This window comes from Stomoxys calcitrans, chromosome 4 (assembly GCF_963082655.1).
Source record: "Stomoxys calcitrans chromosome 4, idStoCalc2.1, whole genome shotgun sequence".
NCBI classification, from domain to species: Eukaryota; Metazoa; Arthropoda; class Insecta; order Diptera; family Muscidae; genus Stomoxys; species Stomoxys calcitrans.
In genome coordinates this window covers 122308-136800 of record NC_081555.1, presented here as the reverse complement: position 1 = coordinate 136800, position 14493 = coordinate 122308, and the positions used below count along the sequence as shown (strand labels likewise).

At 35.7% G+C, this 14493-nt stretch overlaps 1 protein-coding gene across 3 annotated transcripts; it reads left to right on the top strand.

The window, feature by feature from the left end:
• The first annotated feature begins 157 nt into the window (after positions 1-157).
• Positions 158-14381, top strand: LOC131997182 (supporter of activation of yellow protein-like). Of its 3 annotated transcripts, none has more exons than XM_059367696.1 (11): positions 158-1123; positions 8228-9253; positions 9318-9535; positions 9779-9864; positions 9931-10083; positions 10146-10592; positions 10648-10920; positions 11668-11959; positions 12027-12180; positions 12238-12426; positions 12492-14381. In XM_059367696.1, the coding sequence occupies exons 2-11, from the start codon at positions 8287-8289 to the stop codon at positions 13091-13093; spliced, it is 3381 nt and encodes a 1126-aa protein (XP_059223679.1). In that variant the 5' UTR covers positions 158-1123; positions 8228-8286; the 3' UTR covers positions 13094-14381. The 3 variants fall into 3 exon arrangements, 2 of the variants coding, with proteins under 2 accessions (XP_059223679.1, XP_059223677.1); XR_009398104.1 differs by lacking the exon at positions 158-1123 and having other exon boundaries at positions 6895-9253; positions 12492-13225; positions 13821-14381; XM_059367694.1 differs by lacking the exon at positions 158-1123 and having other exon boundaries at positions 6895-9253.
• The last annotated feature ends 112 nt before the right edge of the window (positions 14382-14493 follow it).

The window sequence follows — 14493 nt, the reverse complement described above, 5'->3', positions numbered from 1 at the left end:
AATTTAATTTTTTACTCTAAGGTTAATATATATACATAATTAAGAAAACCGTGTGGCTTGTGTTTTGTCAATTGAATGTGTTAATACTGTCCACAAAAATTACTGTTCAAGATGCCGCTTTCTTTCTTTTCTTATTTTCAGCGTCACGTCGTTTGGCCGTTTATTTCATTTAAGCAGGCCATTGCTTTTTTCGTATCATCATTCTCTTCGTAGCATAAAGATCGAAATGAAGGAATAAATAGAGGTGCATTACACTCATCACCTTTTAAACACGTCAAATTCGGTGTTATTTAAACTCAAAATTTGCCCTAAATCATCCATCCTTAAACAGTTATCGAAAATTCGAATGAGAAGAATTTTGATTAAAAGTTATTTTTGGCAGCATTTTCTTTTTGAATTAATCCCAAAAAACGCAATAACTTCTGTTATTTGGATATAAGAAAATTCTATTTCAATAGACCATAACATTATAGATTTATAATTTTTATTTTTCAAATAATAACAAATACTGTATTTATTGACGCAATCCATATGTAAACACACCAAAAGTGAAAACCTTTAAAAAACTATACTTATGAAAGAAGGAAAAACATTTATATTACTGAATGTACTAAATATTTGTAAAATAAAATGTTCCTTAGCATAGGACACAATTCAAACGATAGACTAATAAAAAAGAAACAATTTATGCAATGAAGTAAATCATTTTATCTAATATTATTTATCTATACTTTCATTTGGTATTTTCATTCTCTCTAGATATCGCATACGATGTGGATGTTAGTTGAAATTGATGCATCTCTGGATATCCCATTATAAGAATAAACGTTATCAAATATTTTTCATATTAATTTTATTGAAAATTTTCTTTATAAGAAAGAATTTTATATATTTTACAGAAAAATCGTCTCGGCGTCAAATTTTTTTGTGACAATTGGAATACTTGTCTACCTAAATTTTTCTATCGAATGTTGAGCACTCCTACACGCAACCAATTAATTACTATTAGTGGCGGAATTATCTTGCGGTTTCAAACAATTTAATCGGACTCTCCCATTGCAGCCGGTTGTACGAACCGTATTGACCCGATGGAGTCCTCCATCGGCAAGGGCTATCGCCTCAGGTAAATGCACCAAAAGTGAAAACCTTTAAAAAACTATACTTATGAATGAAGGAAAAACATTTATATTAATGAATGTACTAAATATTTGTAAAATAGAATGTCCCTTAGCATAGGACACAACTCAAACGATAGACTAATAAAAAAAGAAAAACTGTATGTAATGAAGTAAATCATTTTAACAACTAATATGATTTATCTATACTTTCATTTGGCATTTTCATTCTCTCTATATATGGCATCCGATGTGGATGTTTGTTGATATTGATAAATCTCTGGATATCCCGTTATAAGAATTAACATTACTAATTTATTGAAAATTTTCTTTATAAGAAATAGTTTTATATTCTACAAAAAAAAATCGTCTCGGCTACGAACCGTATTGACCCGATGGAGTCCTTCATCGGCAAGGGCTTTCGCCTCAGTGTACAACACACTGCTACCACAACAACTATTTTTTGCCATAAACATAGGTCCCATATAATTTGATCTATTTTTCGAGCACTTTATTAAACCCGTAATACTTTGTAAATTATAACCCATGTCGTAAACAGAATATTATAGCCATTAAATCAATCTGAAAATGAAACAACTTATTTTCAGTAACATTTAGTTAAAAACCTCCTTTAATACGGAATTGTATTATAACCTACAAGGCACTTGCAAAATGCTTTTGTATATTGTAGACATGTAAGACTTAATAATGTAATCCTTATGCAAAAACAAAAAAAAACTTAGCTTTACGTAATAAAAAAATTGAAACCAAACATTTGTCACTGTTAGTTCTTAGGAGTATATATATGATTTACTACAAATTGCAATAGATATCCGCTCGTTAATGCATGACGAAAATTTTAAAATGTTTAATACATCACATTCGGTTGCTAAACGATCAACATATAATTATTTACCATGTATGTCGACGAATTATTACTTTTAAAAACATTCTATTTGTTTGGTAAAATGATCAGCTTGTAATTGCTTTATTCATATAGAAACTATTCTGGTTTGTACTAGATTTCACTTTCATGCGAATAAAGTGCCAAAATTTCATAAATGTTCATTATAAGATTTCTTAAATAAAATCAACCCACTCTAATCAGATCAAATTTGATTTAATGTGGCACAATAAATACAATTAGATAAAATTTTATACTTTTAGACAAAATTGACTTCAAATTTGTCCAAGATATAATTTCATATAATTATGTATATCTAATTGGATCAGATTAGACATAATTTTATATGATTAAATCTTAAGCTATAAAAACATCGAGATTGACATTTTAAGTCTATGCATTAGTTTATTTACGAAATTAATAATTTATTTAAGGATTTAAAAAAACTCGCATCTCACGCAAGCACGTATGTGCCTTCACCGGAGGCTATTGCACCTTCCGGCGAAACCATCCCATTCCGCCAACAAATCTCAGGAAACCTCCCAGAGGTACGTTCGCAAGATCACACAGGGGCCTAATCACGGCATTCGATTTCGAGATTTTTCAATCGAATTGTACATTTTTCGAATCATGAGACTCGATATCGAGTTGCGTTTTTCGAAATATTCGATTGCTCTGTTGTCGCCGAGAAGGCTTTCTTTTGATTGTTTAAGCATTTATTTGTACACATAAGAATGCAAAAACGTAAATTTTTGGTTGTGTTTTTCTCCTTTTTTGTCTATTTATTATAAAGAATGATTTATATACTATTTTTGCCAAATTTAACATAAACTAATTAACAACAATTAATTCCGGTCAACTTAATGAAACAGCAACACAATAAGATACTGCGCACAGACTAAGGGACAAAAAAACTGCGGAAGTTTCATTCCTTACTCTCGGTGACGGTGTAGCTTGGAAGAAGATAAATATATGAAACCTTGCCATAATCGTTTTCAATCGATGCATGACTTTAAACTCCTGTTAGAAGCCATTGTATTTCTGCCACTTTTTCACCACTTCCAACTTTGGAAGCTTGTAATGATCAAAAGATTTAATTGTTGATATTGCTGTCGCGCAGAAAACTTTTTACGCACATAAAATCATTTGCTTTTTGCTCCTCTCCATACATTTGCAAAATCAACCACATGCGTATATCGAAGCGCTGTAAGAAATTTACTCCGTTTGGTAATGAAATCTTTGATTTTGTCTTCCTAAGAAAGAGATCCACCAACACAGCACAATAAAGAGTAATTTTGCATTTAGATTTACAAAACCATGTAATATTTATTTTCATTTACTGCCGCCGACTAAGTTTTCTTATTTGTTTTGATTCTAATTCTATTTTTAATACTGGCAACGCAGTACAAAATGATAGCAAATTTCGATCGAATACCGCGATCCAAATATGTGTTCGTATCAATAATATGTTCGAAGCAAAAACGAATACGCTATCGAATGTGATTAGGCCGCAGATCGCAGAGGAACCGCCTCCACAAAAAGGGAGTCTGCATCCCTGCAGACCCAGACATGAACAGAGCAAGTGCTCAATAGTACCCTCCTCATCTTGACATCTCCTGCAGAAGTCATGGCCTATGGCACAGTGTCCTGTTATGACCTCTGTTAAGGTACTCATCGACCTCTTATCAAAGGCCAGTAACTCCTCCGTCCTGTGACCACGACGCTGGCCAGACTCGGGACCTTCTGGAATTCCCTCGTAGTACTGGCAACGGAGTACAAAATTCGATCGAATTGCGCAATCCAAATATGTATTCGTATCAACGTAAAAGTTCTCTTTTACATGGCCCTCCACCATACCAGTACTCCATAGGTCAATACTAGTCTCACAAAAGCCATATATATCGAAGAAATCATCTTGTTGGTTACTACCACTTGCTAAAAGACATCCACCAACAGGAGTAAAGAGCACACAGTGCCTTACGGCGCTTTTCCTCCGTATTCCTCTTCAGGATAGCTTCAAATCGAGGACTATGCCAATTTGCTGGGTGATTGCGTCAAAAGTCTGAACTACAGTATCTTTTATCTACGAGTGAAGTGCACCAGCTCCTTCCTCGTGTTGGTCCTCCAGCCATTTCAATGACTCTTCCATGCTTTCTCTAATCGTTGATAGAAACCTACCTCGGGCCAGCAACACGTAGTCGTCTGCACAAGCGATTATCTCCGTACAATTTAAAATATACTCGTTCATTGAGGAGCATGACTGTATAGTCCCTGCACAATTTGAGTTTGGCGCTATACATCATCGATGGGGCAAAGCTTTCCATTTCCGTGGTTGTTAGAATCTAACATTAGAATAAAAATATATCAAATACGAGTGTGAAAAACGGACTATTTGAATTTCAACAAGCATCGTTTACAGGCAAAAACAAAACCAACCATTTTCTAATTCAAAGATAATCGCCATCCTTAGCAATAATAGGTTTAGCTGTGTGTTATAAAAAAAATTGAAGTTATTGCCACGTTTAATAAGACTTTGCATTTATACAAGAGCCTGCATAAAAATAAAAGACATCGAGATTGAGTGGCGGCGTATTCGAGCTCAGGGGCCGTATTGCCGCATACGTGATCGAGTGCGCTTTCGTATCGAAATGTATTTCAACTTGTATTTAATGGAAGTTATGCCTCTTGTTTATACATTTTTTTGTCAAAGTTTTGATAAATAATGAACGACTTAAATACTCGCGTTCCTAAATTTCGAAAATCCCCGTTCAACAAAAAGATACATAATGACAATAGAGAGATTTCGAACGATTTTACTCGTTCACTTATACTGTAATTCGGCCCCAGCTTTCATTGAACGGTGTCTTTTGGTGGACGGTAGTAAGATGATCGCCATACTTAGCAATAATAGGTTTAGCTGTATGCTACAAATAAATGAAAGTTATTGCCACGTTCAAGAGGACTTTATTTGCATTCAAACAAGAGCCTGCATATAAATGAAGGAAATCGAGATTGGGTGGCAGCATATTCGAGCTCAGCTTTCATTGACCGGTGACTTTTGGTGAGCGGTATTAGGCTGATCACTGGCTGCAGCAGTTTTTGTTGACTTTTAGCAGTCTGCTTAGATTATTATTAATTTTAGCTGATTCCGGACGAAATCGATTTACAAAAGTGGAGAATTGCGACCCAAGTTTACTCGTTCACGCATGCGGTAATTCGGCCCTTGCATTTGTCCTTGGTACAGGCCCTGGATTTGTTTTGTGGTCAATCGGCAAGAACGTTGTGAATTAAGGACTAATTCCATATGCTAGCTAGCGACCATTTTAGAGTCTACGAACATCCCACTACTAGAATTCTTGGACAAACATATGTTTTGATTCTCTAATTACTTTATTAAGAATTGGACGATATGAAGTAAAGGTAAGAAATCTTTAGCGACTTATACGAGTATGGCATAAAAAACAATGCGCTATTCTGTAAGAGGCTGTAATGCCTTCACAGCTATCAAACTTACATGCACAGACGGACGGCAGGGATTTTTTGAAGTGACAGCTTCCCGTAAACTTGACTCTGTCTGCTAGTCTATTGTTGTTGAGGGGCTTTAGGTGAACAGAGGCGCAATCCTGAACTCGCTCTAACCATATGAATTAAAGGTAAGAAATCTTTAGTGACTTATACAAGTATGGCATAAAAAACAATTCGGTATTCTGTAAGAGGCTGTAATTCCTTCACAGCTACCAAACTTACATGCACAGACGGACGGCAGGGATTTTTTGAAGTGACAGCTTCCCGTAAACTTGACTCTGTCTGCTAGCCTATTGTTGTTGAGGGGCTTTAGGTAAACAGAGGGGCAATCCTGAACTCGCTTTAATTGAACGGTAGGCGGCTCGTCAGTTTTTATTTGGCAGCAGCAGTTTTGAATATCCTTTAGCAGTCTGCGTAGATATTTATCCATTTCGACTGGTGCCGGACGACATAGTTTTGCCAAACTGGAGTATTGCTGCTCATAATTTGCTCCCTTTTAGCGCTGAAAGAGCAACAGGAGAGTTTTAGCAAATAGATAAAAAAGTAAAAAAAAATATAATTACCTCGTTTGACGAAGCAATGTCAATCTTGGATATTTTGATGTCCGGGATAGATGACATTATCCAGCATTTGTCCTTGGTACTGCGCTTGTGTTTGTTTTGTGTTTACTCAGCAAAAAACTTGTGAATTAATGACGGGTTGCATATTTTACCGACATTTTAGAGTCTATGAACACTCCATAACTGGTGTACTTGGACAAACAAGTGTTTTGATTCTCTGATCACTATTATTAGAAATGTATAAGGTGAATTAAAGGTAAAAAAAAATTTAGTTAATTATAAGAGTATAGCAATAAAAACAATTCCCTATTCTGTAAGTGGCTGGAAATCCTAGTGAGAAAAGTAGTTAGGTATGTTTATTGCTGAATTTCTGAAAACAAATTAAACGAATCTTCTTTTGTTTAGTAGGCGATGTTGATCTTATTGAATATTCTAGGAACGATTGTAGTCCAGTTCGTAGTTTTCAATTTGTTAGCTGGCTTGCACAGACGGACGGCAGGATTTGTTGAATTGACAGCTTCCCGTAAATTGTTCTAGGTCTATTGGCCAATTGTTGTTGAAGGGTTTAAGTTGACCAGCAGCGTATTTCTGAACTCGCTGCTCGTAACTTTTATCAAACGATGACTTTTGATGAAAGGTAGGCGGCTGATAAGTATTTATCTGCCACGTTTAATAAGACTTTGCATTTATACAAGAGCCTGCATAAAAATAAAAGACATCGAGATTGAGTGGCGGCGTATTCGGGCTCAGGGGCCGTATTGCCGCATACGTAATCGAGTGCGCTTTCGTATCGAAAGGTATTTCAACTTGTATTTAATGGAAGTTATGCCCCTTGTTTATAAATTTTTTTGTCAAAGTTTTGATAAATAATGAACGACTTAAATACTCGCGTTCCTAAATTTCGAAAATCCCCGTTCAACAAAAAGATACATAATTACAATAGAGAGATTTCGAACGATTTTACTCGTTCACTTATACAGTAATTCGGCCCCAGTTTTCATTGGGGCCGAAAAATGTTGGCTCTCCACAACAAAAACTAAAATTTGTCGTTGACACGGATATAAAATCAAATAAGAATACGATCACTTTACCAGTGGTTGATGTTGCAGACGAATTCGATCTATTAAATGTCGATAATGTCGGCGGGGAATCTAGTAATTCTCAAGAGTTCTGCGGCTTTAATGATAATGCAGATTGTACCCAAAATAAAGAAATTGGTCTGGATGCAGATGCTAACACTAAACCTGAATTGCCTCGGCGTCATTCCGATGATATGGATATAGATGAAACACTTAGGGATCAGCATGAACCAAAAATGTTTCAAAACGCCACAAACATTCATGCACAAGATTCCTCCAATTTTATTACTAATGAGGAAATGGACTTAAACGGGAAAGCATCGTTGAAAATTGGGCATATTATTGATACAGTTGATTTAACATCGTCAGCAGGCAGTTCACCAGTGCACCGTTTTGACTATAATGATGGCGAAGGAGAGGATAACGATGTCAGGGAGAAATCGCCAATGGTAACAAATACAATTGTGCCTTCAACAAATATTTTGTTAGAATGTCTACAAAGAGAGACCACTGTAATACAAAACACCCAACAATTGACACAACAAACACAGCATAACACAGCACTGCCTCCATTACAACCTAAACCTATGGTAGCAACTAAATCATCAGTTTCTCTTAAATATCCCCAGTTGGCTGAGCGTTTATTGGCTAACGGTTCATCAGTTGGCTGTATGGATGTAGGACCATCTAGTGCAAAGAAAGACTCCGTCGAAAATATCATAGACTCCATAGAAATTCTTGACACTCCGGAAGGGAGTCCTCGTGGTTTCATAGACGACAGACATGAAAATGATACTATCTTTAACGAAAACCTACAAACACTAAATGGTCTAAATGTTTCAGAGGAAAACCGTTTACTGAGCCTTAATAACAACAGTTTAAATTTGAAACGACCTGTTTCGCAGGAATGTCATGTTTCAGAGACTATATGTACAGCAATGTCGGAAAAGACAATAGAAACACCCTCTAAATTGCGCAAAATACAAAATGAAAGCGAACAGCTAAATACAAAAAATAATGCCTTACAACAATATCTTCCAACAGGATACCAAAATCATCAGCGGTTGCGTAAACAAAAACATGAACATTTGTTACCTATACCTATGGACGAAGTAACAGATGCCATTCAAACAAATTCGAACGATAGTTTAGACCTTCAAATTAATATTGACTCGAATGAAAATTCTACTCCAATTGTAAAAAAAAGGGGAAGACCTAAAAAATCGGAAATCAATTTAACCTCAGAAAATGCCAAAGAAGAACATACAATAAATTCAGACAATAGACAGGATTGCAAAGCACGCAGAGTTCAATTGTTACGAAAAAGACTAGCAATTGACATGGTCGATGCGGAGCAACCAGTTGCTCTTATTACCGACATTGCAACATCGGGAGGCCCAGAAGATAACAAAAGTGAACAGAATATTATAGAAACACCTAAAAGAGAACGAAATTTACGAACTCCCCTGAGAACATCGAGAAGAAGTAACACGCCAATAAACTTTCAAAGTGAGCTTAAAACATCAAAAAGTAAGCCTTTATCGTCATTGTCATTGGAAAACAAGAAAACATCAAACGATACAGGTTCTGAAAATGAACTCAATCACTTCCACGAATCGAATTCGTCTATATCGTCTGTCAGCTTTCATAGTTCATCAACAATTCAAAATATTACAAACATTGCAAATAGTGTTAGTCATTCAATGACTTCCCAAATTGATTTGACTATATCTTCATCATCAAGCAATAGCAATGGGAGCACAACGAACACAATTACCACTGTAGAAGCTACATCGAGAAACGATGGCCCCGTCTTTGTTATTCCTGATTGTAGTGTTAATGGTGCAAATATTGGAAGTAATAGTCATAATTCAATGTTGCCACCCACAACAATTTTATCGTCGTCAGATCCTTTACCGGATATGATATTCAAACCGAACGATTTCTCTTCTATAATAGCTACACAGCAATTAAGGGTCTCCAATTTTTCAACTGTTTATAAACCTGGATCAGTTGCATCACAAGAAGAAGAAACGGCGGACGATGTTAGTGGAGCAGATAACTCTGAAGGTTCGCCAATGCAGTTTAATACCACTTTAATAAAATATTAACTACGGAAAGTTTCTATTTCTAGATGACTCAGCCAGTTCTTCTTCTATGCCTGCAATACCAGGCCGTAGCCGTGGACGTGTTCGGGGATCCCGCGGAAGGAGTATTGGTCGTGGTCAACGAAGTCATGGTATTAGTCGTGATAGTTTAAGTGTAAAATCTATAGCTATGAATCGGCCACGTTGCATAGGAGCCCTTAAGCATACCCCTGATCCTGAGAGGATTAAAGAACTCTTCAGTCCGGTACGTAACATTTTTCTGTCACAGAATAAGTCAATAATAAAATCAAAAATGTCAACCGTCAGAGCCTTATAGCTAAGCCTAAATTTGAATGGCATTTATTTTTATTTCAATCCGTAGCGATTATAAGCACTCTGATTATTTACGACAAAATAGAGCGTGCTTATTAGTTTAATATTATCATTCACTGGCAAAAAAGGTATTGATATTCTTTTATAGACTAATTTTTTTTTAATATATTTTCAGTCTCCTCAAGTTTTTGAAGAAGACACCCGTATGAGCGCCGATTTGTCTCAAACCAGTTTACAACAACAATCTCCTTCTTATTCAAGGTACATAGGGTTCTATAATATTTAATAATATTATTAATATTTATTTATAACTAAACTATTTTGTAGCCAACCTGATTTTTTTACCAATGAGGAGTCCCAGTCGTCCATTATCAGCAATACGAGCATTATAGACCCGAATAGCACGGCATCAGCTCAAAATAGTGCATCCGCCAAGAAAACAACGAAAAAAAAGAAAATGGAAGTTTGCGTTGCTGAAGAGTATGTACAACTTGTGTTATTCGTTACTCTTACAATGCAGTAACTTTAATTATTTTTTTAAGCACCGACTTCACAGTTGCATCTATAGCAGAATATGATTGGCCGCCACCGAAAGGTTGTTGTCCCTCAAAAAATCGAGATACCTTTATGATACAAGAACAGGTTGCAATGTACTTGGGAATTAAAAGCTTCAAGAGAAAATATCCCGATTTACCCCGCCGTCAAGTAGATATGGAAGAGAGAAATTGGTTGCAAGAAAAAGGGCTGGTGTCTGAAAAAATGTGTGATTTAGGAATCACGGCCGTATGGGCTTCCGACATTTTGGACATAATGTATACAGATTTCTATGAAAAGTACGAGGAGTATAAGGACTTTGTACGGCAAAAACATTTGCGTGAAATAGAGGCTAAACAGAAATCACTTGGACTCAATGTGGCTGGAAGAGGTTTACAAGCTCGCGAAAGAGCCATGTTATCTACTAGCAAATGGAACTCATACTTTAACAGAACGTAAGTTACAATGAATATCAAAAGATTTCTAGGTTATGGTACAGACAATTTTCAGGCGCAAAGACGAACGATTGTCATTCCTCGATCTTCAAACGCTGGTCATTAACAAACCCTGCCCATCTACAGCCCCTTTATCTACTATACCCAACCGTCCAGTTGCTGAAGCAGTTGCGTTAGCTATAAAAACGGAGCGCATTTCTCAACCTCCGACTTTGCTTAAACCTCGGATTTGGGAACCATCAAGGCCAAGAGATATTTATTACCCGTTATCTCTCGTTCCAGGCCAATTTTGTGAGAAATATCACGACTATTCATCTGATGAATTACGGTAGGCATGGTCTTTAAACTATTTATAAACAAATATATTCTATTTTATTTTCACTTTGGATGTATGCCTCCCAATACGACGGTAGACCTTATTTTAAACTAAAGGGTGATTTTTTTGAGGTTAGGATTTTCATGCATTAGTATTTGACAGATCACGTGGGATTTCAGACATGGTGTCAAAGAGAAAGATGCTCAGTATGCTTTGAAATTTCATCATGAATAGACTTACTAACGAGCAACGCTTGCAAATCATTGAATTTTATTACCAAAATCAGTGTTCGGTTCGAAATGTGTTCAAATTTTGACAAATTTTGTTCAGCGATGAGGCTCATTTCTGGTTGAATGGCTACGTAAATAAGCAAAATTGCCGCATTTGGAGTGAAGAGCAACCAGAAGCCGTTCAAGAACTGCCCATGCATCCCGAAAAATGCACTGTTTGGTGTGGTTTGTACGCTGGTGGAATCATTGGACCGTATTTTTCAAAAATGCTGTTGGACGCAACGTTACGGTGAATGAACACATTTCGAACCGAACACTGATTTTGGTAATAAAATTCAATGATTTGCAAGCGTTGCTCGTTAGTAAGTCTATTCATGATGAAATGTCAAAGCATACTGAGCATCTTTCTCTTTGACACCATGTCTGAAATCCCACGTGATCTGTCAAATACTAATGCATGAAAATCCTAACCTCAAAAAAATCACCCTTTATTTACAAAGAAATGTTTTCTATTTTATTTTCAATTTAGATGTATGCCACTCAATACGGTTGTAGACCCTATTGTTCAAATGTGGTCCTGCAAAGACTGTGGTAATAACAGCTCTGACACAGATTCGGCTATAGAGAGTATTGATAACAAGACTGAGATAGATAAATCATTGCCGGGCAGACGACACAAAAAACGTCGCCTACGGCGAACACGACAACCTGGAAATATGAGTGCTGATGAATTTAAGGTACCGCTGCTCCCTGGTGCACCAGTGATATCGACAAGTTCGACAGATTCTTGTTCCTCGAGTGATACGTCTTCATCGGAGACAGTAAGTGTTACTTTGTTTTAAAATATATATCTACATGTTTTGAATATAATTTTTTATTAAATTGCAGGATTCCGAATCGTCGTGTTCTTCATCGTCCTCTGATGAATCATCCAACGGTGAAGAATCATTGGCAACGTGTGAAGTCTGTTTACGTCCACATAATCGTAATCTCAATAATGTGCCCGAATTATTTCTACAATGTTATACTTGTAGACGAAGAGGTAGGAGCGATATAAATCCTCTTGGTCTTTTGAAATAAAAATTAATTTCCTTTTCAGTTCACCCCAGCTGCATTGAAATGCCACATCGCATGAGTTTACGCGTTCGAAATTACAATTGGCAATGCGCCGATTGTAAATGCTGTGTGAAGTGCAAACGTCGACATGATCAAAATAAAATGTTGTTCTGCGAACAATGTGACAGAGGTTTTCACATATATTGTCTTGGAATTAAGACCGTTCCTGACGGTAAGTTCAGACTAAATCTTTACACCAGTATTTTATGGTTCAAAATATTTTTCATGTTCATTAAGGTCGTTGGAGCTGTAACCGTTGTAGTATTTGTATGCGTTGCGGGGCAACGACACCAGAGGGCTTATCTCACATGCATCAGCTAATAAATACGGCGCAGGGAGAACATGTGAAACAAACTAAGCAAAAGAAGGCCAAGTGGGTTAATGAATATCGTTTGGATCACTTAACTAAGATAAAGGAACATTGTTCTATGTTATGCATTCCTTGTGGAAAAATGAAAAATTCCAAACGCGCGCAAAATGTAGCACACAATAACGCTACGACAAAAGCAACATCGCCGTGCTCCCTTAGTGAATCTAGTTCTAACAGCTTTATCAATTACCCCCCACCTTCAGCCATCTCATCACAAAAACTTTTGCCTTCTCCAAATGCAACATCAAATGGCGAATTAATGCACAGTAGCACTGTAAAGGAAAGTAGCGGTCATGCTGCGCCTTCGACTTCCATACCAACTGAAGATTCGTACTTCTCGGATAATAAAGATTCTGAAAGGTACTCGCCCGTACCAAGCAGTTTTACGTCATCTATAATAGCTGCAAGCAATACACAAATGACAACTACGCACAACGCAACTGGCGGCCCTCCTCCTGTGGTTGCCTGAGTAGGGGTAATACGTTTTTGTCCAAAGCTGCAACCACCGCCACAAACGCCTTTTTTAAATATACCGAATTTATAGCAGTTGTAAACAAAGTAAACTCTACTGGCTGCTAAATACATTTGGAAATATCAGGAGGTAGTTTTATTTTAAATTTATTCGTATGTTTCTTTTTCTCCATAAAATAATTTAATCTGCATTTTTTACTCGTATTGTATGGCTTACTTCACAAAGTAGAAACTGACATTCTAACCAAAGGTGTAAACAAATGTTTTCATTTATAATTTACCAGGATGTTGGAAATGGCTAAAAGATACAATATGATAATTAACATATTTTAAAATGATAAAAATTAAGAAATTAGAGATGTATCCCTTCTATAATTTTAAATTTATTTTACGTCTCAAGCATTTGCCTGATCGACATTACAAACACGTAGTCTCTTTTGATGTTTGATTCTTTAAGTAAGGCATCCGAAATTTATTTTTATAAATACATCATCTTTCATTAGATAATTTTTAAATAGATATTTATAAATTGTTTAATTAAACTTTATTTCTAATCATTTCGCGTATTATTTTTTGTTTCGTCTAATTTAATTTTTTACTCTAAGGTTAATATATATACATAATTAAGAAAACCGTGTGGCTTGTGTTTTGTCAATTGAATGTGTTAATACTGTCCACAAAAATTACTGTTCAAGATGCCGCTTTCTTTCTTTTCTTATTTTCAGCGTCACGTCATTTGGCCGTTTATTTCATTTAAGCAGGCCATTGCTTTTTTCGTATCATCATTCTCTTCGTAGCATAAAGATCGAAATGAAGGAATAAATAGAGGTGCATTACACTCATCACCTTTTAAACACGTCAAATTCGGTGTTATTTAAACTCAAAATTTGCCCTAAATCATCCATCCTTAAACAGTTATCGAAAATTCGAATGAGAAGAATTTTGATTAAAAGTTATTTTTGGCAGCATTTTCTTTTTGAATTAATCCCAAAAAACGCAATAACTTCTGTTATTTGGATATAAGAAAATTCTATTTCAATAGACCATAACATTATAGATTTATAATTTTTATTTTTCAAATAATAACAAATACTGTATTTATTGACGCAATCCATATGTAAACACACCAAAAGTGAAAACCTTTAAAAAACTATACTTATGAAAGAAGGAAAAACATTTATATTACTGAATGTACTAAATATTTGTAAAATAAAATGTTCCTTAGCATAGGACACAATTCAAACGATAGACTAATAAAAAAGAAACAATTTATGCAATGAAGTAAATCATTTTATCTAATATTATTTATCTATACTTTCATTTGGTATTTTCATTCTCTCTAGATATCGCATACGATGTGGATGTTAGTTGAAATTGATGCATCTCTGGATATCCCAT

Coding starts and splice junctions, on each gene's coding strand:
- LOC131997182 (XM_059367694.1), top strand. CDS start 7,378: ATGGATATAGATGAAACACTTAGGGATCAGCATGAACCAAAAATGTTT. Junction 9,536..9,778: donor TTAAAGAACTCTTCAGTCCG/GTACGTAACATT, acceptor ATATATTTTCAG/TCTCCTCAAGTTTTTGAAGA. Junction 10,921..11,667: donor TATTCATCTGATGAATTACG/GTAGGCATGGTC, acceptor TTTTCAATTTAG/ATGTATGCCACTCAATACGG.